The sequence below is a fragment of the Taudactylus pleione genome, unplaced genomic scaffold, assembly GCF_031769625.1.
Source record: "Taudactylus pleione unplaced genomic scaffold, aTauple2 ptg001697l, whole genome shotgun sequence".
NCBI classification, from domain to species: domain Eukaryota; kingdom Metazoa; phylum Chordata; class Amphibia; order Anura; family Myobatrachidae; genus Taudactylus; species Taudactylus pleione.
Genome location: NW_028286094.1, coordinates 343824 through 371766, shown reverse-complemented (window position 1 = coordinate 371766; position 27943 = coordinate 343824). Strand labels below are relative to the sequence as shown.

The following is a 27943-nucleotide window of genomic DNA, read 5'->3' as shown; positions in this document are numbered from 1 at the left end:
GGAGGGGCTTATATCATACAGATAATATCCTGGAGGGGCTTATATCATACAGATAATATCCGGGAGGTGATTATATCATACAGATAATATCCGGGAGGTACTTATATCATACAGATAATATCCGGGAGGAGCTTATATCATATAGATAATATCCGGGAGGTGCAGATATCATACAGAATATATCCGGGAGGTGCTTATATCACACAGATAATATCCGGGAGGTGCTTATATCACACAGATAATATCCGGGAGGTGCTTATATCACACAGATAATATCCGGGAGGAGCTTATATCATATAGATAATATCCGGGAGGGAGGTGCTTATATCACACAGATAATATCCGGGAGGGGCTCATATCACACAGATAATATCCGGGAGGGGCTCATATCACACAGATAATATCCGGGAGGTGCTCATATCACACAGATAATATCCGGGAGGTGCTCATATCACACAGATAATATCCGGGATGGGCTTATATCACACAGATAATATCCGGGAGGGGCTTATATCACACAGATAATATCCGGGAGGGGCTTATATCATACAGATAATATCCTGGAGGGGCTTATATCATACAGATAATATCCGGGAGGTGATTATATCACACAGATATTATCCGACAGGTACTTATATCACACAGATAATATCCGACAGGTGCTTATATCACACAGATAATATCCGGGAGGTGCAGATATCACACAGAATATATCCGGGAGGTGCTTATATCAGACAGATAATATCCGGGAGGTGCTTATATCAGACAGATAATATCCGGGAGGTGCTTATATCACACAGATAATATTCGGGAGGTGCTTATATCACACAGATAATATCCGGGAGGTGCTTATATCACACAGATAATATCCGGGAGGGGCTTATATCACACAGATAATATCCGGGAGGGGCTTATATCACACAGATAATATCCGGGAGGTGCTTATATCACACAGATAATATCCGGGAGGGGCTTATATCACACAGATAATATCCGGGAGGGGCTTATATCATACAGATAATATCCGGGATGTGCTTATATCATACAGATAATATCCGGGAGGTGCTTATATCATACAGTGTATATCCGGAAGGAGCTTATATCATACAGATAATATCCGGGAGGTGCTTATATGATACAGAATATATCCGGGAGGTGCTTATATCACACAGATAATATCCGGGAGGTGCTTATATCACACAGACAATATCCGGGAGGTGCTTATATCATACAGATAATATCCGGGAGGTGCTTATATCATACAGAATATATCCGGGAGGTGCTTATATCATACAGATAATATCCGGGAGGGGCTTATATCACACAGATAATATCCGGGAGGTGCTTATATCATACAGATAATATCCGACAGGTGCTTATATCATACAGATAATATCCGGGAGGTGCTTATATCATACAGTATATATCCGGGTGGTGCTTATATCATACAGATAATATCCGGGAGGTGCTTATAACATACAGTATATATCCTGGAGGTGATTATATCATACAGATAATATCCGGGAGGTACTTATATCATACAGATAATATCCGACAGGTGCTTATATCATACAGATAATATCCGGGAGGTGCAGATATCATACAGAATATATCCAGGAGGTGCTTATATCACACAGATAATATCCGGGAGGTGCTTATATCACACAGATAATATAGAGAGGGGCTTATATCACACAGATAATATCCGGGAGGTGCTTATATCACACAGATAATATCCGGGAGGAGCTTATATCATACAGATAATATCCGGGAGGGAGGTGCTTATATCACACAGATAATATCCGGGAGGGGCTCATATCACACAGATAATATCCGGGAGGTGCTCATATCACACAGATAATATCCGGGAGGTGCTCATATCACACAGATAATATCCGGGATGGGCTTATATCACACCGATAATATCCGGGAGGGGCTTATATCACACAGATAATATTCGGGAGGGGCTTATATCATACAGATACTATCCTGGAGGTGCTTATATCATACAGATACTATCCGGGAGGTGATTATATCACACAGATAATATCCGGGAGGTACTTATATCACACAGATAATATCCGACAGGTGCTTATATCACACAGATAATATCCGGGAGGTGCAGATATCACACAGAATATATCCGGGAGGTGCTTATATCACACAGATAATATCCGGGAGGTGCTTATATCACACAGATAATATCCGGGAGGTGCTTATATCACACAGATAATATCCGATAGGGGCTTATATCACACAGATAATATCCGGGAGGGGCTTATATCACACAGATAATATCCGGGAGGGGCTTATATCACACAGATAATATCCGGGAGGGGCTTATATCATACAGATAATATCCGGGAGGTGCTTATATCATACAGATAATATCCGGGACGTGCTTATATCATTCAGATAATATCCGGGAGGAGCTTATATCATACAGTATATATCCGGGAGGTGCTTATATCATACAGTATATATCCGGGAGGTGCTTATATCACACAGACAATATCCGGGAGGTATTTATATCACACAGACAATATCCGGGAGGTGCTTATATCACACAGACAATATCCGGGAGGTGCTTATATCACACAGATAATATCCGGGAGGTGCTTATATCACACAGATAATATCCGGGAGGTGCTTATATCACACAGTCAATATCCGGGAGGGGCTTATATCACACAGATAATATCCGGGAGGGGCTTATATCACACAGATAATATCCGGGAGGGGCTTATATCACACAGATAATATCCGGGAGGGGTTTATATCACACAAATAATATCCGGGAGGGGCTTATATCACACAGATAATATCCGGGAGGGGCTTATATCATACAGATAATATCCGGGACATGCTTATATCATACAGATAATATCCGGGAGGTGCTTATATCATACAGATAATATCCGGGAGGTGCTTATATGATACAGAATATATCCGGTAGGTGCTTATATCACACAGATAATATCCGGGAGGTGCTTATATCACACAGACAATATCCGGGAGGTGCTTATATCATATAGATAATATCCGGGAGGTGCTTATATCATACAGATTATATCCGGGAGGTGCTTATATCATACAGATAATATCCGGGAGGGGCTTTTATCACACAGATAATATCCGGGAGGTGCATATATCATACAGATAATATCCGACAGGTGCTTATATCATACAGTATATATCCGGGTGGTGCTTATATCATACAGATAATATCCGGGAGGTGCTTATATCACACAGAATATATCCGGGAGGTGCTTATATTACACAGATAATATCCGGGAGGTGCTTATATCACACAGATAATATCCGGGAGGTGCTTATATCACACAGAATATAACCGGGAGGTGCTTATATCACACAGATAATATCCGGGAGGTGCTTATATCACATAGATAATATCCGGGAGGTGCTTATATCACACAGATAATATCCGGGAGGAGCTTATATCATACAGATAATATCCGGGAGGGAGGTGCTTATTTCACACAGATAATATCCGGGAGGGGCTCATATCACACAGATAATATCCGGGAGGTGCTCATATCACACAGATAATATCCGGGAGGTGCTCATATCACACAGATAATATCCGGGATGGGCTTATATCACACAGATAATATCCGGGAGGGGCTTATATCACACAGATAATATCCGGGAGGGGCTTATATCATACAGATAATATCCTGGAGGTGCTTATATCATACAGATAATATCCGGGAGGTGATTATATCATACAGATAATATCCGGGAGGTACTTATATCATTCAGATAATATCCGGGAGGAGCTTATATCATATAGATAATATCCGGGAGGTGCAGATATCATACAGAATATATCCGGGAGGTGCTTATATCACACAGATAATATCCGGGAGGTGCTTATATCACACAGATAATATCCGGGAGGTGCTTATATCACACAGATAATATCCGGGAGGAGCTTATATCATATAGATAATATCCGGGAGGGAGGTGCTTATATCACACAGATAATATCCGGGAGGGGCTCATATCACACAGATAATATCCGGGAGGGGCTCATATCACACAGATAATATCCGGGAGGGGCTCATATCACACAGATAATATCCGGGAGGTGCTCATATCACACAGATAATATCCGGGATGGGCTTATATCACACAGATAATATCCGGGAGGGGCTTATATCACACAGATAATATCCGGGAGGGGCTTATATCATACAGATAATATCCTGGAGGGGCTTATATCATACAGATAATATCCGGGAGGTGATTATATCATACAGATATTATCCGACAGGTACTTATATCATACAGATAATATCCGACAGGTGCTTATATCACACAGATAATATCCGGGAGGTGCAGATATCACACAGAATATATCCGGGAGGTGCTTATATCAGACAGATAATATCCGGGAGGTGCTTATATCACACAGATAATATCCGGGAGGTGCTTATATCACACAGATAATATCCGGGAGGTGCTTATATCACACAGCTAATATCCGGGAGGTGCTTATATCACACAGATAATATCCGGGAGGTGCTTATATCACACAGATAATATCCGGGAGGGGCTTATATCACACAGATAATATCCGGGAGGTGCTTATATCACACAGATAATATCCGGGAGGGGCTTATATCACACAGATAATATCCGGGAGGGGCTTATATCATACAGATAATATCCGGGACGTGCTTATATCATACAGATAATATCCGGGAGGTGCTTATATCATACAGTGTATATCCGGGAGGAGCTTATATCATACAGATAATATCCGGGAGGTGCTTATATGATACAGAATATATCCGGGAGGTGCTTATATCACACAGATAATATCCGGGAGGTGCTTATATCACACAGACAATATCCGGGAGGTGCTTATATCATACAGATAATATCCTGGAGGTGCTTATATCATACAGAATATATCCGGGAGGTGCTTATATCATACAGATAATATCCGGGAGGGGCTTATATCACACAGATAATATCCGGGAGGTGCTTATATCATACAGATAATATCCGACAGGTGCTTATATCATACAGATAATATCCGGGAGGTGCTTATATCATACAGTATATATCCGGGTGGTGCTTATATCATACAGATAATATCCGGGAGGTGCTTATAACATACAGTATATATCCGGGAGGTGATTATATCATACAGATAATATCCGGGAGGTACTTATATCATACAGATAATATCCGACAGGTGCTTATATCATACAGATAATATCCGGGAGGTGCAGATATCATACAGAATATATCCAGGAGGTGCTTATATCACACAGATAATATCCGGGAGGTGCTTATATCACACAGATAATATAGAGAGGGGCTTATATCACACAGATAATATCCGGGAGGTGCTTATATCACACAGATAATATCCGGGAGGAGCTTATATCATACAGATAATATCCGGGAGGGAGGTGCTTATATCACACAGATAATATCCGGGAGGGGCTCATATCACACAGATAATATCCGGGAGGTGCTCATATCACACAGATAATATCCGGGAGGTGCTCATATCACACAGATAATATCCGGGATGGGCTTATATCACACCGATAATATCCGGGAGGTGCTCATATCACACAGATAATATCCGGGAGGTGCTCATATCACACAGATAATATCCGGGAGGTGCTCATATCACACAGATAATATCCGGGATGGGCTTATATCACACAGATAATATCCGGGAGGGGCTTATATCACACAGATAATATCCGGGAGGGGCTTATATCATACAGATAATATCCTGGAGGTGCTCATATCATACAGATAATATCCGGGAGGTGATTATATCATACAGATAATATCCGGGAGGTACTTATATCATACAGATAATATCCGGGAGGAGCTTATATCATATAGATAATATCCGGGAGGTGCAGATATCATACAGAATATATCCGGGAGGTGCTTATATCACACAGATAATATCCGGGAGGTGCTTATATCACACAGATAATATCCGGGAGGTGCTTATATCACACAGATAATATCCGGGAGGAGCTTATATCATATAGATAATATCCGGGAGGGAGGTGCTTATATCACACAGATAATATCCGGGAGGGGCTCATATCACACAGATAATATCCGGGAGGGGCTCATATCACACAGATAATATCCGGGAGGTGCTCATATCACACAGATAATATCCGGGAGGTGCTCATATCACACAGATAATATCCGGGATGGGCTTATATCACACCGATAATATCCGGGAGGGGCTTATATCACACAGATACTATCCGGGAGGGGCTTATATCATACAGATACTATCCTGGAGGTGCTTATATCATACAGATACTATCCGGGAGGTGATTATATCATACAGATAATATCCGGGAGGTACTTATATCACACAGATAATATCCGACAGGTGCTTATATCACACAGATAATATCCGGGAGGTGCAGATATCACACAGAATATATCCGGGAGGTGCTTATATCACACAGATAATATCCGGGAGGTGCTTATATCACACAGATAATATCCGGGAGGTGCTTATATCACACAGATAATATCCGATAGGGGCTTATATCACACAGATAATATCCGGGAGGGGCTTATATCACACAGATAATATCCGGGAGGGGCTTATATCACACAGATAATATCCGGGAGGGGCTTATATCATACAGATAATATCCGGGAGGTGCTTATATCATACAGATAATATCCGGGACGTGCTTATATCATTCAGATAATATCCGGGAGGAGCTTATATCATACAGTATATATCCGGGAGGTGCTTATATCATACAGTATATATCCGGGAGGTGCTTATATCACACAGACAATATCCGGAAGGTATTTATATCACACAGACAATATCCGGGAGGTGCTTATATCACACAGACAATATCCGGGAGGTGCTTATATCACACAGATAATATCCGGGAGGTGCTTATATCACACAGATAATATCCGGGAGGTGCTTATATCACACAGTCAATATCCGGGAGGGGCTTATATCACACAGATAATATCCGGGAGGGGCTTATATCACACAGATAATATCCGGGAGGGGTTTATATCACACAGATAATATCCGGGAGGGGCTTATATCACACAGATAATATCCGGGAGGGGCTTATATCATACAGATAATATCCGGGACATGCTTATATCATACAGATAATATCCGGAAGGTGCTTATATCATACAGTGTATATCCGGGAGGTGCTTATATCATACAAATAATATCCGGGAGGTGCTTATATGATACAGAATATATCCGGGAGGTGCTTATATCACACAGATAATATCCGGGAGGTGCTTATATCACACAGACAATATCCGGGAGGTGCTTATATCATATAGATAATATCCAGGAGGTGCTTATATCATACAGAATATAACCGGGAGGTGCTTATATCCGGGTGGTGCTTATATCATACAGATAATATCCGGGAGGTGCTTATATCACACAGAATATATCCGGGAGGTGCTTATATCACACAGATAATATCCGGGAGGTGCTTATATCACACAGAATATAACCGGGAGGTGCTTATATCACACAGATAATATCCGGGAGGTGCTTATATCACATAGATAATATCCGGGAGGAGCTTATATCATACAGATAAAATCCGGGAGGGAGGTGCTTATTTCACACAGATAATATCAGGGAGGGGCTCATATCACACAGATAATATCCGGGAGGTGCTCATATCACACAGATAATATCCGGGAGGTGCTCATATCACACAGATAATATCCGGGATGGGCTTATATCACACAGATAATATCCGGGAGGGGCTTATATCACACAGATAATATCCGGGAGGGGCTTATATCATACAGATAATATCCTGGAGGTGCTTATATCATACAGATAATATCCGGGAGGTGATTATATCATACAGATAATATCGGGGAGGTACTTATATCATACAGATAATATCCGACAGGTGCTTATATCATACAGATAATATCCGGGAGGTGCAGATATCATACAGAATATATCCGGGAGGTGCTTATATCACACAGATAATATCCGGGAGGTGCTTATATCACACAGATAATATCCGGGAGGTGCTTATATCACACAGATAATATCCGGGAGGAGCTTATATCATATAGATAATATCCGGGAGGGAGGTGCTTATATCACACAGATAATATCCGGGAGGGGCTCATATCACACAGATAATATCCGGGAGGGGCTCATATCACACAGATAATATCCGGGAGGTGCTCATATCACACAGATAATATCCAGGATGGGCTTATATCACACAGATAATATCCGGGAGGGGCTTATATCACACAGATAATATCCGGGAGGGGCTTATATCATACAGATAATATCCTGGAGGTGCTTATATCATACAGATAATATCCGGGAGGTGATTATATCATACAGATATTATCCGGGAGGTACTTATATCATACAGATAATATCCGACAGGTGCTTATATCACACAGATAATATCCGGGAGGTGCAGATATCACACAGAATATATTTGGGAGGTGCTTATATCACACAGATAATATCCGGGAGGTGCTTATATCACACAGATAATATCCGGGAGGGGCTTATATCACACAGATAATATCCGGGAGGGGCTTTTATCACACAGATAATATCCGGGAGGTGCTTATATCATACAGATAATATCCGGGACGTGCTTATATCATACAGATAATATCCGGGAGGTGCTTATATCATACAGATAATATCCGGGAGGTGCTTATATCATACAGTATATATCCGGGAGGTGCTTATATCACACAGACAATATCCGGGAGGTGCTTATATCACACAGACAATATCCGGGAGGGGCTTATATCACACAGACAATATCCGGGAGGGGCTTATATCACACAGATAATATCCGGGAGGGGCTTATATCACACAGATAATATCCGGGAGGTGCTTATATCACACAGATAATATCCGGGAGGTGCTTATATCACACAGATAATATCCGGGAGGGGCTTATATCACACAGATAATATCCGGGAGGGGCTTATATCACACAGATAATATCCGGGAGGGGCTTATATCACACAGATAATATCCGGGAGGGGCTTATATCACACAGATAATATCCGGGAGGGGCTTATATCACACAGATAATATCCGGGAGGGGCTTATATCACACAGATAATATCCGGGAGGGGCTTATATCACACAGATAATATCCGGGAGGGGCTTATATCATACAGATAATATCCGGGAGGTGCTTATATCATACAGATAATATCCGGGACGTGCTTATATCATTCAGATAATATCCGGGAGGTGCTTATATCATACAGTATATATCCGGGAGGTGCTTATATCACACAGTATATATCCGGGAGGTGCTTATATCACACAGACAATATCCGGGAGGTGCTTATATCACACAGACAATATCCGGGAGGTGCTTATATCACACAGACAATATCCGGGAGGTGCTTATATCACACAGATAATATCCGGGAGGTGCTTATATCACACAGATAATATCCGGGAGGTGCTTATATCACACAGATAATATCAGGGAGGGGCTTATATCACACAGATAATATCCGGGAGGGGCTTATATCACACAGATAATATCCGGGAGGGGCTTATATCACACAGATAATATCCGGGAGGGACTTATTTCATACAGATAATATCCGGGACATGCTTATATCATACAGATAATATCCGGGAGGTGCTTATATCATACAGTGTATATCCGGGAGGTGCTTATATCATACAGATAATATCCGGGAGGTGCTTATATGATACAAAATATATCCGGGAGGTGCTTATATCACACAGATAATATCCGGGAGGTGCTTATATCACACAGACAATATCCGGGAGGTGCTTATATCATATAGATAATATCCGGGAGGTGCTTATATCATACAGAATATATCCGGGAGGTGCTTATATCACACAGATAATATCCGGGAGGGGCTTATATCACACAGATAATATCCGGGAGGTGCTTATATCATACAGATAATATCCGACAGGTACTTATATCATACAGATAATATCCGGGAGGTGCTTATATCATACAGTATATATCCGGGTGGTGCTTATATCATACAGATAATATCCGGGAGGTGCTTATATCACACAGAATATGTGCGGGAGATGCTTATATCACACAGATAATATCCGGGAGGTGCTTATATCACACAGATAATATCCGGGAGGTGCTTATATCACACAGAATATAACCGGGAGGTGCTTATATCACACAGATAATATCCGGGAGGTGCTTATATCACACAGATAATATCCGGGAGGTGCTTATATCACACAGATAATATCCGGGAGGAGCTTATATCATACAGATAATATCCGGGAGGGAGGTGCTTATTTCACACAGATAATATCCGGGAGGGGCTCATATCACACAGATAATATCCGGGAGGTGCTCATATCACACAGATAATATCCGGGAGGTGCTCATATCACACAGATAATATCCGGGATGGGCTTATATCACACAGATAATATCCGGGAGGGGCTTATATCAAACAGATAATATCCGGGAGGGGCTTATATCATACAGATAATATCCTGGAGGTGCTTATATCATACAGATAATATCCGGGAGGTGATTATATCATACAGATAATATCCGGGAGGTACTTATATCATACAGATAATATCCGACAGGTGCTTATATCATACAGATAATATCCGGGAGGTGCAGATATCACACAGAATATATCCGGGAGGTGCTTATATCACACAGATAATATCCGGGAGGTGCTTATATCACACAGATAATATCCGGGAGGTGCTTATATCACACAGATAATATCCGGGAGGAGCTTATATCACATAGATAATATCCGGGAGGGAGGTGCTTATATCACACAGATAATATCCGGGAGGGGCTCATATCACACAGATAATATCCGGGAGGGGCTCATATCACACAGATAATATCCGGGAGGTGCTCATATCACACAGATAATATCCGGGATGGGCTTATATCACACAGATAATATCCGGGAGGGGCTTATATCACACAGATAATATCCGGGAGGGGCTTATATCATACAGATAATATCCTGGAGGTGCTTATATCATACAGATAATATCCGGGAGGTGATTATATCATACAGATAATATCCGGGAGGTACTTATATCACACAGATAATATCCGACAGGTGCTTATATCACACAGAATATATCCAGGAGGTGCTTATATCACACAGATAATATCCGGGAGGTGCTTATATCACACAGATAATATCCGGGAGGTGCTTATATCACACAGATAATATCCGGGAGGGGCTTATATCACACAGATAATATCCGGGAGGGGCTTATATCACACAGATAATATCCGGGAGGGGCTTATATCATACAGATAATATCCGGGACGTGCTTATATCATACAGATAATATCCGGGAGGTGCTTATATCATACAGATAATATCCGGGAGGTGCTTATATCATACAGTATATATCCGGGAGGTGCTTATATCACACAGACAATATCCGGGAGGTGCTTATATCACACAGACAATATCCGGGAGGTGCTTATATCACACAGACAATATCCGGGAGGTGCTTATATCACACAGATAATATCCGGGAGGTGCTTATATCACACAGATAATATCCGGGAGGTGCATATGTCATACAGATAATATCCGGGAGGTGCTTATATCACACAGATAATATCCGGGAGGGGCTTATATCACACAGATAATATCCGGGAGGTGCTTATATCACACAGATAATATCCGGGAGGGGCTTATATCACACAGATAATATCCGGGAGGGGCTTATATCATACAGATATTATCGGGGACGTGCTTATATCATACAGTGTATATCCGGGAGGTGCTTATATCATACAGATAATATCCGGGAGGTGCTTATATCATACAGATAATATCCGGGAGGTGCTTATATCACACAGATAATATCCGGGAGGTGCTTATATCACACAGATAATATCCGGGAGGTGCTTATATCACACAGATAATATCCGGTAGGTGCTTATATCATACAGATAATATCCGACAGGTGCTTATATCATACAGATAATATCCGGGAGGTGCAGATTTCATACAGAATATATCCGGGAGGTGCTTATATCACACAGATAATATCCGGGAGGTACTTATGTCACACAGATAATATCCGGAAGGTGCTTATATCACACAGATAATATCCGACAGGTGCTTATATCACACAGATAATATCCGGGAGGTGCTTATATCACACAGATAATATACGGGAGGTGCTTATATCACACAGATAATATCCGGGAGGTGCTTATATCACACAGACAATATCCGGGAGGTGCTTATATCACACAGATAATATCCGGAAGGGGCTTATATCACACAGATAATATCCGGGAGGTGCTTATATCATACAGATAATATCCGGGACGTGCTTATATCATACAGATAATATCCGGGAGGTGCTTATATCATACAGTATATATCCGGGAGGTGCTTATATCATACAGATAATATCCGGTAGGTGCTTATATGACACAGAATATATCCGGGAGGTGCTTATATCACACAGACAATATCCGGGAGGTGCTTATATCATACAGAATATATCCGGGAGGTGCTTATATCAGACAGATAATATCCGGGAGGGGCTTATATCACACAGATAATATCCGGGAGGGGCTTATATCACACAGATAATATCCGGGAGGTGCTTATATCACACAGATAATATCCGGGAGGTGCTTATATCACACAGATAATATCCGGGAGTGAGGTGCTTATATCACACAGATAATATCCGGGAGGGGCTTATATCACACAGATAATATCCAGGAGGTGCTCATATCACACAGATAATATCCGGGAGGTGCTCATATCACACAGATAATATCCGGGAGGTGCTCATATCACACAGATAATATACGGGAGGGGCTTATATCACACAGATAATATCCGGGAGGGGCTTATATCACACAGATAATATCCGGGAGGTGCTTATATCATACAGATAATATCCTGGAGGTGGTTATATCATACAGATAGTATCCGGGAGGTGATTATATCATACAGATAATATCCGGGAGGTACTTATATCAAACAGATAATATCCGACAGGTGCTTATATCATACAGATAATATCCGGGAGGTGGTTATATCATACAGAATATATCCGGGAGGTGCTTATATCATACAGATAATATCCGGGGAGGTGCTTATATCACACAGATAATATAGGGAGGGGCTTATATCACATAGATAATATCCGGGAGGTGCTTATATCATACAGATAATATCCGACAGGTGCTTATATCATACAGATAATATCCGGGCGGTGCTTATATCATACAGAATATATATCCGGGAGGTGCTTATGTCATACAGATAATTTCCGGGAGGTGCTTATATCATACAGAATATATCCAGGAGGTGCTTATATCATACAGATAATATCCGGGAGGTGCTTATATCACACAGACAATATCCGGGAGGTGCTTATATCACACAGACAATATCCGTGAGGTGCTTATATCATATAAATAATATCCGGGAGGTACTTATATCACAGAGACAATATCCGGGAGGTGCTTATATCATATAGATAATATCCGGGAGGTCCTTATATCATACAGATAATATCCGGGAGGTTCTTATATCATACAGATAATATCCGGGAGGTTCTTCTATCATACAGATAATATCCGGGAGGTGCTTATATCATACAGAATATATCCGGGAGGTGCTTATATCAGACAGATAATATCCGGGAGGTGCTTATATCATACAGATAATGGGCCTGATTCAGAGCCACTCATAAGCTGCAGCTCGTTCGCTCCGAGCGATGTTTGCCCAACTGTGCATGCGCACGGATCGTTATATGCATGCGCAAACCAGTCAGTGCGGCCGAAATTCTTGTGCTCGCAAAATAGCGAATGCCTGATAATTTGAGTGACAGGATGAGGCGTATGTGGGTGGTAACAAGGGAAGGTGCTTGAAGACGGGGAGTGGAGATCCGATCGCAGGCGTGCTTAAAGGTAAAAACGGGCGTTTTATGGGTGTGCATAATTAAAACAGCAGCGTCATTGACCATGTCACTGGGTTGTTTTAAGCCAGAAATTGTGGCAAAATTGTGGTAGCAAAAACCAACCACAAGAATAGCGAGCAGATCATACCCTGTTCGATGTACTCGATTAATCTAATAAATAGCGGACATGACGTAGGATGCGAGCGGCCAGGGGGCGTAGTTTCCCAAAAAACGACCGCAAGTTTTGTTCGCTAGTGCAGACCTAGAGGCGTGAACAGACCGCAAACAGCGAACGGTTCATTTGAATAGCCACCTCTATTTTCTGGACGAGCGAGCGCAAATAGCGACCGGCTCTGAATCAGGCCCAATATCCGGGAGTTGATTATATCATACAGATAAAATCCGGGAGTTGCTTATATCATACAGATAATATCCGACAGGTGCTTATATCATACAGATAATATCCGGGAGGTGCTTATATCATACAGATAATATCCGGGAGGTGCTTATATCACACAGATAATATCCGGGAGGTGCTTATATCACACAGATAATATACGGGAGGTGCTTATATCACACAGACAATATCCGGGAGGTGCTTATATCACACAGACAATATCCGGGAGGTGCTTATATCACACAGATAATATCCGGGAGGGGCTTATATCACACAGATAATATCCGAGAGGTGCTTATATCACACAGATAATATCCGACAGGTGCTTATATCACACAGATAATATCCGGGAGGTGCTTATATCATACAGAATATATCCGGGAGGTGCTTATATCACACAGATAATATCCGGGAGGTGCTTATATCACACAGATAATATCCGGGAGGTGCTTATATCACACAGATAATATCCGGGAGGTGCTTATATCACACAGATAATATCCGGGAGGTGCTTATATCACACAGACAATATCCGGGAGGTGCTTATATCACACAGACAATATCCGGGAGGTGCTTATATCACACAGATAATATCCGGGAGGTGCTTATATCACACAGATAATATCCGGGAGGTGCTTATATCATACAGATAATATCCGACAGGTGCTTATATCATACAGATAATATCCGCGAGGTGCTTATATCATACAGATAATATCCGGAGGTGCTTATATCATACAGAATATATCCGGGAGGTGTTTATATAATACAGATAATATCCGGGAGGTGCTTATATCACACAGACAATATCCGGGAGGTGCTTATATCACACAGACAATATCCGGGAGGTGCTTATATCATATAGATACTATCCGGGAGGTGCTTATATCACACAGACAATATCCGGGAGGTGCTTATATCATATAGATAATATCCGGGAGGTGCTTATATCACACAGATAATATCCGGGAGGTGCTTATATCACACAGATAATATCCGGGAGGTGCTTATATCACACAGATAATATCCGGGAGGTGCTTATATCACACAGACAATATCCGGGAGGTGCTTATATCACACAGACAATATCCGGGAGGTGCTTATATCATATAGATACTATCCGGGAGGTGCTTATATCACACAGACAATATCCGGGAGGTGCTTATATCATATAGATAATATCCGGGAGGTCCTTATATCATACAGATAATATCCGGGAGGTTCTTATATCATACAGATAATATCCGGGAGGTTTTTATATCATACAGATAATATCCGGGAGGTGCTTATATCTTACAGAATATATCCGGGAGGTGCTTATATCAGACAGATAATAGCCGGGAGGTGCTCATATCATACAGATAATATCCAGGAGGTGCTTATATCATACAGATAATATCCGGGAGGTGCTTATATCACACAGATAATATCCGGGAGGTGCTTATATCATACAGATAATATCCGGGAGGTGCTTATATCTTATAGATAATATCCGGGAGGTGCTTATATCATACAGATAATATCCGGGAGGTTCTTATATCATACAGATAATATCCGGGAGGTGCTTATATCATACAGATAATATCCGGGAGGTTCTTATATCATACAGATAATATCCGACAGGTGCTGCTTATATCATACAGATAATATCCGGGAGGTGCTTATATCCCACAGATAATATCCGGGAGGTGCTTATATCACACAGATAATATCCGGGAGGTGCTCATATCACACAGATAATATCCGGGAGGTGCTCATATCATACAGATAATATCCGGGAGGTGCTCATATCATACAGATAATTTACGGGAGGTGCTTATATCATACAGATAATATCCGGGAGGTGCTTATATCATACAGATAATATCCGGGAGGAGCTTATATCATAAAGATAATATCCGGGAGGTGCTTATATCATACAGATAATATCCGAGAGGTGCTTATTTCATACAGATAATATCCGGGAGATGCTTATATCACACAGATAATATCCGGGAGGTGCTTATATCACACAGATAATATCCGGGAGGTGCTTATATCATACAGATAATGGGCCTGATTCAGAGCCACTCATAAGCTGCAGCTCGTTCGCTCCGAGCGATGTTTGCCCAACTGTGCATGCGCACAGATCGTTATATGCATGCGCAAACCAGTCAGTGCGGCCGAAATTCTTGTGCTCGCAAAATAGCGAATGCCTGATAATTTGAGTGACAGGATGAGGCGTATGTGGGTGGTAACAAGGGAAGGTGCTTGAAGACGGGGAGTGGAGATCCGATCGCAGGCGTGCTTAAAGGTAAAAACGGGCGTTTTATGGGTGTGCATAATTAAAACAGCAGCGTCATTGACCATGTCACTGGGTTGTTTTAAGCCAGAAATTGTGGCAAAATTGTGGTAGCAAAAACCAACCACAAGAATAGCGAGCAGATCATACCCTGTTCGATGTACTCGATTAATCTAATAAATAGCGGACATGACGTAGGATGCGAGCGGCCGGGGGGCGTAGTTTCCCAAAAAACTACCGCAAGTTTTGTTCGCTAGTGCAGACCTAGAGGCGTGAACAGACCGCAAACAGCGAACGGTTCATTTGAATAGCCACCTCTATTTTCTGGACGAGCGAGCGCAAATAGCGACCGGCTCTGAATCAGGCCCAATATCCGGGAGTTGATTATATCATACAGATAAAATCCGGGAGTTGCTTATATCATACAGATAATATCCGACAGGTGCTTACATCATACAGATAATATCCGGGAGGTGCTTATATCATACAGAATATATCCGGGAGGTGCTTATATCATACAGATAATATCCGGGAGGTGCTTATATCACACAGATAATATCCGGGAGGTGCTTATATCACACAGATAATATACGGGAGGTGCTTATATCACACAGACAATATCCGGGAGGTGCTTATATCACACAGACAATATCTGGGAGGTGCTTATATCACACAGGTAATATCCGGGAGGGGCTTATATCACACAGATAATATCCGGGAGGGGCTTATATCACACAGATAATATCCGACAGGTGCTTATATCACACAGATAATATCCGGGAGGTGCTTATATCATACAGAATATATCCGGGAGGTGCTTATATCATACAGATAATATCCGGGAGGTGCTTATATCACACAGATAATATCCGGGAGGTGCTTAAATCACACAGATAATATCCGGGAGGTGCTTATATCACACAGATAATATCCGGGAGGTGCTTATATCACACAGACAATATCCGGGAGGTGCTTATATCACACAGACAATATCCGGGAGGTGCTTATATCACACAGATAATATCCGGGAGGTGCTTATATCACACAGATAATATCCGGGAGGTGCTTATATCATACAGATAATATCCGACAGGTGCTTATATCATACAGATAATATCCGGGAGGTGCTTATATCATACAGATAATATCCGGAGGTGCTTATATCATACAGAATATATTCGGGAGGTGTTTATATCATACAGATAATATCCGGGAGGTGCTTATATCACACAGACAATATCCGGGAGGTGCTTATATCACACAGACAATATCCGGAAGGTGCTTATATCATATAGATACTATCCGGGAGGTGCTTATATCACACAGACAATATCCGGGAGGTGCTTATATCATATAGATAATATCAAGGAGGTCCTTATATCATACAGATAATATCCGGGAGGTTCTTATATCACACAGACAATATCCGGGAGGTGCTTATATCATATAGATAATATCAAGGAGGTCCTTATATCATACAGATAATATCCGGGAGGTTCTTATATCATACAGATAATATCCGGGAGGTTTTTATATCATACAGATAATGGCCCTCATTCAGAGCCGTTCGCTATTTCCGGTCGTTCGTTTAAAAACAAGGGGTGGCTATTCAAATGATCCGTACGCACATTGCAGTCTGTTCACACCTCTAAGTCTGAACGAACGAGCAAAACATACGCTCGTTTATTTGTTAAAAACGCCCCCTGGCCGCACGCATCCTACGTCATGTCCGCTATTTATTAGATTAATCGAGTACATCGACCAGCGTATGAACTGCTCGCTATTCTTGTGGTTGGTGTTTGCTACCACAAATTTGCGAGCAGTTCTGTCTCTAAAATAACCCAGTGACGTGGTCAATGACGCTGCTGTTTTAAATATACACACCCATAAAACGCCCGTTTTGACCTTTAAGCACGCCTGCGTTCGGATCTCCACTCCCCATTTTCAAGCACCTTCCCCTGTTACCACCTACATACGCCTCATTCTGTCACTCAAAATAGCAGGCACTCGCTATATAGCGTACAGAGGATTTTCGGCCACACTGACTGGTTCGCGCATGCGTACTAAAAAGCGTACGCATGCGCAGATGTGCAAACATCGCTCGGAACGAGCGTACTGCCGCTAACGAGCGGCTCTGAATGAGGGCCAATATCCGGGAGGTGCTTATATCTTACAGAATATATCCGGGAGGTGCTTATATCAGACAGATAATATCCGGGAGGTGCTCATATCATACAGATAATATCCAGGAGGTGCTTATATCATACAGATAATATCCGGGAGGTGCTTATATCACACAGATAATATCCGGGAGGTGCTTATATCATACAGATAATATCCGGGAGGTGCTTATATCTTATAGATAATATCCGGGAGGTGCTTATATCATACAGATAATATCCGGGAGGTTCTTATATCATACAGATAATATCCGGGAGGTGCTTATATCATACAGATAATATCCGGGAGGTTCTTATATCATACAGATAATATCCGGGAGGTGCTTATATCATACAGATAATATCCGGGAGATGCTTATATCACACAGATAATATCCGGGAGGTGCTTATATCACACAGATAATATCCGGGAGGTGCTTATATCACACAGATAATATCCGGGAGGTGCTTATATCATACAGATAATATCCGGGAGGAGCTTATATCATAAAGATAATATCCGGGAGGTGCTTATATCATACAGATAATATCCGGGAGGTGCTTATATCATACAGATAATATCCGGGAGGTGCTTATATCATACAGATAATATCCGGGAGGTGCTTATATCACACAGATAATATCCGGGAGGTGCTCATATCATACAGATAATATCCGGGAGGTGCTTATATCACACAGATAATATCCGGGAGGTGCTTATATCATACAGATAATATCCGGGAGGTGCTTATATCTTATAGTTAATATCCGGGAGGTGCTTATATCATACAGATAATATCCGGGAGGTTCTTATATCATACAGATAATATCCGGGAGGTGCTTATATCATACAGATAATATCCGGGAGGTTCTTATATCATACAGATAATATCCGACAGGTGCTGCTTATATCATACAGATAATATCCGGGAGGTGCTTATATCCCACAGATAATATCCGGGAGGTGCTTATATCACACAGATAATATCCGGGAGGTGCTCATATCACACAGATAATATCCGGGAGGTGCTCATATCATACAGATAATATCCGGGAGGTGCACATATCATACAGATAATATCCGGGAGGTGCTTATATCATACAGATAATATCCGGGAGGTGCTTATATCATACAGATAATATCCGGGAGGAGCTTATATCATAAAGATAATATACGGGAGGTGCTTATATCATACAGATAATATCCGGGAGGTGCTTATATCATACAGATAATATCCGGGAGATGCTTATATCACACAGATAATATCCGGGAGGTGCTTTTATCACACAGATAATATCCGGGAGGTGCTTATATCACACAGATAATATCCGGGAGGTGCTTATATCACACAGATAATATCCGGGAGGTGCTTATATCACACAGATAATATCCGGGAGGTGCTTATATCACACAGATAATATCCGGGAGGTGCTTATATCACACAGATAATATCCGGGAGGTGCTTATATCACACAGATAATATCCGGGAGGTGCTTATATCACACAGATAATATCCGGGAGGTGCTTATATCACACAGATAATATCCGGGAGGTGCTTATATCATACAGATAATATCCGGGAGGTGCTTATATCATACAGATAATATCCGGGAGGTGATTATATCACACAGATAATATCCGGGAGGTGCTTATATCATACAGATTATATCCAGCAGGTGCTTATATCATACAGATAATATCCGGGAGGTGCTTATATCACACAGATAATATCCAGCAGGTGCTGATATCACACAGATAATATCCGGGAGGTTCTCATATCATACAGATAATATCCGGGAGGTGCTTATATCATACAGATAATATCCGGGAGGTGCTTATATCATACAGATAATATCCGGGAGGAGCTTATATCATAAAGATAATATCCGGGAGGTGCGTATATCATACAGATAATATCCGGGAGGTGCTTATATCATACAGATAATATCCGGGAGATGCTTATATCATACAGATAATATCCGGGAGGTGCTTATATCACACAGATAATATCCGGGAGGTGCTTATATCATACAGATAATATCCGGGAGGTGCTTATATCACACAGATAATATCCGGGAGGTGCTTATATCACACAGATAATATCCGGGAGGTGCTTATATCATACAGATAATATCCGGGAGGTGCTTATATCACACAGATAATATCCGGGAGGTGCTTATATCATACAGATAATATCCGGGAGGTGCTTATATCACACAGATAATATCCGGGAGGTGCTTATATCATTCAGATAATATCCGGGAGGTGCTTATATCATACAGATAATATCCGGGAGGTGCTTATATCATACAGATAATATCCGGGAGGTGATTATATCACACAGATAATATCCGGGAGGTGCTTATATCATACAGATTATATCCAGCAGGTGCTTATATCATACAGATAATATCCGGGAGGTGCTTATATCACACAGATAATATCCAGCAGGTGCTTATATCACACAGATAATATCCGGGAGGTGCTTATATCATACAGATAATATCCGGGAGGTGCTTATATTCCTCACCTTTCATGATTTCCTTCTCCACCTCCTCGGGGTTCTCCAGCTCCTGGCTGGTGGTTTTATTGCTGATTTTTCCCTTCCTTTCTGAACCATTTTTACTTTTCACAAGTTTAAGCTCCAGGGAACATCGGGTGACGATACCTGTAGAGCAAAGAGAGATAGTAATGATCACGTATCATAGATCTATAATATGATTTCTCACATTGGGCGGGATCCAGCAAAGGGAGAAATGTGGTCAGAACCCCCCAAGGTGCACTCCGGGGCTTGGATGCGGTGGGTAACCTCATCTTCTATTTCTTTAGTATGTAAGCTCTCACGAGCAGGGCCCTCTTCCCTCATGTGCTTCTCCTTCCCTTACTTATATTTTAATTTACAACAGCCCCTGACACCCTGCTGCTTATGTAAGTGTTATGCAGCAATGTATATAAATCCTGTATTTGTCCTTCATTGTTTGTACTGTTAATAACTGTGTTTCTTGTGTGCTCATTTGTTTATGTGCTATGTAACCCTTGTGGCGCCCTATAAGTAAAGGATAATAATAATAATAATCTTCTGATGGCGTTACCCTATAGAAGTCTATGGGCTTCTATCCAGAGAGTGCTGTGAGAGGGAGACAAACAGATGCACCCCCAGCACCCCCGCGGCATGCACAGAGGGACACCAGAGGGGCTTCTGGGTCATAGACCCGGAGGTTCCTCCATCGCAAAGGGCCGCCCTTACCGAGGGAGAGAGAGACGTCCCTTTGTGATTTTCGTCATGCATCCCACCCTTTATAAGGGCATCACATTACCGCATGGGACAGAAAACTACAAGTACATGAAAGTAACCCATTGGGATAAGGAGAGCAGCAGGTCTGATGTAAGAGATGTGCAGGTCTCTATAGTAGCATAGAAGCTTGGTCTGTAACCAATACCACAATCTAGGAGCCGTATGGGGAGGGAGCCATCTGTCACAGATATCTCATATGGTTATCACATACAATTACACAGTTACAATTGTACATTAAGCCTTAGGCTTGTATTAGGTGTCTGCTTAGGGCCAATGACTGGGGTAGGATCACATTTAGGACTAAGGGTTTCTTGTCATCCTAGGCAACAAGGTGGATGATATAGAAGATAATATGCCCCACGCCCTAGTAGGCCCAGGGCAAATTGCTATTTTGCCTCTTTATTAAAATGTCCCTCGTGAGCATGGAATTAATTAAAAAATGACTGCAAGGAATTATAACTGATTAAAATATATATTTTTTAGGATATCGATTTATCTGGACTTGAGAGCCCTCTTTCACTAATTAATATATTTACTGTGTTGCTGATTGTGAAGTCAAAACGGATGTCCATTCGCCGAGCTCCATAGCAAATCACGGGATAGTGCGCTGGCAACTCTATGTACAGAGGCCACTGTTCTGCCCTCCTGGGCATGTACGAGGGCTAGGCCTTCATTCCCAGCATCATATGGATCAGCACCAGGCTCCATAGCCTCCACACCCCAGGCTACAGCGGGAGCTCCACCACTGATCACTGCCCTGTCCTGTGACTGTCACGTGTCTGATAAGAAAGTGAAGTTATTCAGCCTGCAGGTGAGAGGGGAAGTGGTGCAGGAGCTGGAAGTGGGAGAAGGTCTAATGAGTGAAGCCAACAAGTACAATGTTGGTGTTTTAAATGGTCAGTTTATCTGCGGTGTGTTCCAGCCACTGTCAGAGAATGTACAGAAAGTCTCTCTCTATACAAACGTTTATATGAATGTACTAATATGTATTATTATTAGACCTGTCATTCGTCTGGGCGCTAGCTATTGTTCCCTCTCTTCCCCCACATCCCATCTCTCTCTACCCCTCTTCCTTCCATCTCTCTCTAGGGAGCATAGCAGGGTTAGGGTTAGGCACCCCTGGGGGGGGGAAGGCACAACTGGGGGGGAGGTTGGGGTTAGGCACTAAGGGGGGAGGTTAGGGTTAGGCACCACTGTGGGGGAGGTTGGGGTTAGGCACTAAGGGGGGAGGTTAGGGTTAGGCACTAAGGGGGAGGTTAGGGTTAGGCACTAAGGGGGAGGGTTAGGTACTAAGGGGGGAGGGTTAGGTACTAAGGGGGGAGGGTTAGGGTTAGGCACCACTGGGGGGGAGGTTGGGGTTAGGCACTAAGGGGGGAGGTTAGGGTTAGGCACTAAAGGGGGAGGGTTAGGGTTAGGCACTAAGGGGGGAGGGTTAGGTACTAAGGGGGGAGGGTTAGGTACTAAGGGGGGAGGGTTAGGGTTAGGTACTAAGGGGGGAGGTTAGGCACTAAGGGGAGAGGGTTAGGCTTAGGCACTAAGGGGGAGGTTAGGGTTAGGCACTAAGGGGGGAGGTTAGGGTTAGGCACTAAGGGGGAAGGGTTAGGGTTAGGTACTAAGGGGGGAGGTTAGGGTTAGGCACTAATGTGGAGGGGGCGGGTGGGGAGGGTTAGTAGGGGAAGAGGGGAGGGTAAGTATATCTACCTGACCCCTGTCGGGATACCAACCTTCGGGATGCCGATGTCGGTATTCTGACTTTAGGCTTTCCGACAGCCGGCACTACATACCGATTCTGTATAACCCACAGTTATCATACCTCTTTGTATGATGCATGAGGTGTTCTGATTTGCAGGACCTCTGGTGGTGGGGTAGTACTGGGGGGGGGGTTCATGGGACGATTTGTGGGACCTTTAGTGGATAGAAGGAGCTGGTGGTTCATAGAGATGCATGGCTCCATCTGGTTTGACCTGCTGCTTCCCCATCTACATGTGGTGGTACATCCTTGGAGGGGTATTCAATATGAAACGTTAACCTCGCCAGCGAGGTTTTCGCCGCACATCAGAGGTTTTGCCAGCAAAAAAGTATCGCGCGCGCTCCCGCTTTTCCCCGTATTCAATTTGAAATTAGCTAAAACAGGGCCCGGCGAAAATTGGATCGGCGAAAAAAAACGGGAATTGCAGGAAATAATTTTAGGACCCCCCTAACGATGTCCAGACCTCGGGGATCACTATGGGTACCCCCGTTTTTGCCTGCAGAAGAAAGTCGGGATTTTTAAATAGCCGCGTAGGTGTTTTTTTTCCCAACATTGAAGAAGTGATGCAGAAGAGCTCTTAGGTTATTTTTTTCATTTTTTTAAGTGGTGCCATAACTTCACTGTAAAATAAATAGTTAAAAAAAGACAAAACACACACACCGTGTCCAGTATAAGTTTATTACACACACCTACCCATTCACACATACTTACCTATACCAGATGTTCTGTGGCCTTCTACAGTAGATATCCATGATGAGTGGCCCTGCAAAGAAAGATTTCATACTCACCTACATCCAGCGCTGGTCTCAGCAGTAATCCATGGCAGTTTAAAAACAAAAAAACGCGTTTAGCCGATCCACGCTACTAGCTATGTGTATGTGTGTTTCCACACATGCTGATAGCTCCCGAATGGCCGCTGCCGGCACTTCACGGGGCATTGCAGTCCCGTCAGCCAATCAGCGGCCTCGCTGACTGTAGAGTGGCCGCTGATTGGCTCCGGCTACTGACAGTTCCCACGTGGTGTGACTGGCCCACGTGGGAACTGTCAGTAGCCGGAGCCTATCAGTGACTGCTCTACAGTCAGCGCGGCCGCTGATTGACTCTCAGGACTGGCAGCTCTGTGGATGTGCCGTCAGCTGGCATTCGGGAGTTATGAGTATGCGTGGGAACACACATATTCATAGCTCGTTCGTGGGTCACGTATTCGTTTTTTTTTTTTGCCAAGTACGTGGATTACTGCAGAGACCAGCGCCAGGATATAGGTGAGTATGAAATCTTCCTTGCAGGGCCATGTTTTAAGGACTTCTACTGGAGAAGAGGACAGAATCATCTGGTATAGGTAAGTATGTATGAATGGGTAGGTGTGTGTAATAAACTTATACTGGGCACGGTGTGTGTGTTTTGTCTTTTTTAAACTATTTATTTTACAGTGAAATTACAGGTGCCGCATGTCTGCTGGCACTTGTAGTTCCATAAGTGCAAAATGGCAGGCATGCTGTCACTGTAAAGTACAATAGTGTAACATTATTTGGCCCCCCTATTACCCCCATACCCACCGCTCCAGGGGTATGGGGCTCAGCCTCAGGCTTCAGCGTAAGCCTGTGGTGCTCGGGAGAGGGGGAACTCGTTTTTGGGGAGTCCCCAACTCCCCCGAGATCACCGGCTTGTGCTGACCGACTTGGGGTATAATGCTTTGGACATGGAGCCCCGGTGACTGGGTCTCCGGGCTGTGGCACTACACCCCAGTCGGTTGGGTCTGGTGCTGGTCTTAAATATAGGGGGTATCCCACATCGTTTTTGCCCCCTATATTTAAAACCAGCACTAGTCCCTGCAGCCTGGTGTTGGTTTCTAAAATACGGAGGAACCCTACACATTTTGTTCCCCGTATTTTTAGAAACCACCACTGGCTGCAAGCCTGGGGCTGGTTTGGCTTTTGGGGGGGGGACCTTATGTAATTTTTTTTGTAATTTTTTACTAATTTTTTTTACAGGTTAACAAAAATGGGAATTTTCTGAAAATATTCTAGGGACCCCCTAAAGATGTCTAGACATGGGGGATCACTATGGGTATCCCCATTTTTAACTACTGAAGGAAGTCGGGGTTTCTAATAGCCGCAGCAAGTGCATAAATGCGACTTTGAAGAAAGTGATGCAGAAGAGCATTTAGATTTTTTGGGGGGGAGAAATAACTATGCCCAGCAAATTTGGGGTACTTGAAAATGGGGGTCAGCATATTTTAAAGTTGCTAAAGTGACTTGAAAAAATCGTGAAAAACCCACCTGCCGCAGGCAGCTGCAATGAAAAAAACACCTGGGGCATACTTGGGGACCCCCCCCAGAGTCAAGTTCGCTATTTTTAAACTTTGTCCCCCAACATTTTTTTTTTGGCCCCCAAATTCAAAGTTCTTTTTTTGGGCTGTCCCGATTTTTTTTTTTTTTTTTTTTGACACAGATCGTTTCAAGGGGTCATTCTGAAGGGTGCAGGCTATTTTTTTTAAGCCTGCACCCCTAAACCCCAATTCTGCACTTTTTTTCACCATATATTCAGTGGTGAAAAGTTATCCCCGTTTTTTTTCAAAGACTTGTCGAACCTGCGAAAAGTCTTTGAAATTGAATACGGTGTAATACCAAAACCAGCGAAAATGAGGTCATCGGTGCGAAAACATCGCAGAAACTGACTTTTCGCTCCAAATTGAATACCCCTGTTAAACTGCATGAGCGGAGGTGCAGGCCTGCTGGTTTCATGTGCTCTGCCTGTGGGTCAGTAGAGCTGTTGGGGACCTTCTCCTCCAGCGGCGAGTATCTGAGGGGGTCGTCTGTCCGGTGCCAGTCACTTAGCTGTATTTTTGTGATTAATGCCGGAGATTTGTCATTTTTGTTTCAGTGCTATTGTAAACCCTTACGCAGGCACTGTCATTATTGTAAATAATTTTAGGAAAAAGTTACCACAGGGCCTAATTCAGAGCTGTCTGCATTGCACAGCTGTAGGGAATCGGCTCTGCGATACCGCACAACTAATACGCCAATGCAGCAGGAGGTGTCTGGTGTAATTAGAGGTCTCCTGCTGGCAACACAGGATCAGAGTGCTGTGTCCTAAGGGAACTCAGATTGGAGTATTTGCATCATTAGGCCACTCCCCCTCATGGAAAACTCCTGTTAATTGCGCTTATTTAAATAGGGGGCAGGGCCAAAGGGCGCGATTCTATGATAATATTCTCTGCCCTCTACGTTCGGACCTCGGATTTCCGGTAAGATTCTCCCTATTCCTGCTCACTTCACTAGGATGTGGGCAGGATGCGGGAGAAGTGCCGACTGTACTGGGGGTGCGGGAGCTACCCGAAAAATCGTGAGCCTCCCGCAGGTCCCGGTACAGTAGGTAAGTATGATATATGATATGTGTAACATGGATGTTATCAGGATCCTTGCACCTGAATCGCTCTTCCTCACTGCAGTAACTGTTGTGTCTACATTTCGTAGTGATGAAAAGATTCCTCTCACCGCTGCCTCGGGGGAGAGTGACTCCAGACAGAGCCTCCAGAACGGAGCTTTTCCCGGAGCTCTGGTCACCGATGACTGCGATCGCCGGTAGCGCCAGGTCCTTCTCCACCCCCAGGGACCTCAGTGAATCAATGAGATCTATACATGGACGGATCTTCTCCTCGTATGTGTCATACAAGTAGTTAGGCATTCTGTAAGAAAACAAAAAAAATCTATATATACAGGGCTGCCATCAGAAATTGTGGAGCCCGGGACTGACAAAGTAGGCAGGGACCCCCCTCCCCCTTTCTCCGCTACCGCTAAGTCTCATGAGTCATGACTTACCTTATCTCCTTGACGAATGCTCCTTCCTTCTGGCTTGTTCTCCTCACGCTCTCCTGCCCCTCTGACCTCTTCCTTCCAGCAGCGTGGCGTGACCTCATGAAGTCACGTGCACCAACTGTAATGGAAGATAAAACATTATTATTGAACAGAGGGACTGCTTCAGACCCGGTCGCTAAGCTGCGTTCGCTCGCAGCCGGGCAATTGTTGCAAACTGCGCATGCATATAAGTCGCAGTTCGCATGCGCGGAC

At 43.1% G+C, this 27943-nt stretch overlaps 1 protein-coding gene across 1 annotated transcript in view; it reads right to left on the bottom strand.

Annotated features, from left to right (window-relative positions):
- LOC148439563 (interferon-induced GTP-binding protein Mx1-like) overlaps positions 1–27741 on the bottom strand; it is a 609237-nt gene extending 581496 nt beyond the window's left edge. The window contains 3 exon segments of the mRNA XM_088464587.1: positions 21359–21496; positions 27371–27561; positions 27695–27741. Of these exon segments, the coding sequence (XP_088320713.1) occupies positions 21359–21496; positions 27371–27560 (328 nt within the window). The 5' untranslated portion in view covers position 27561; positions 27695–27741.
- Positions 27742–27943: the final 202 nt, after the last annotated feature.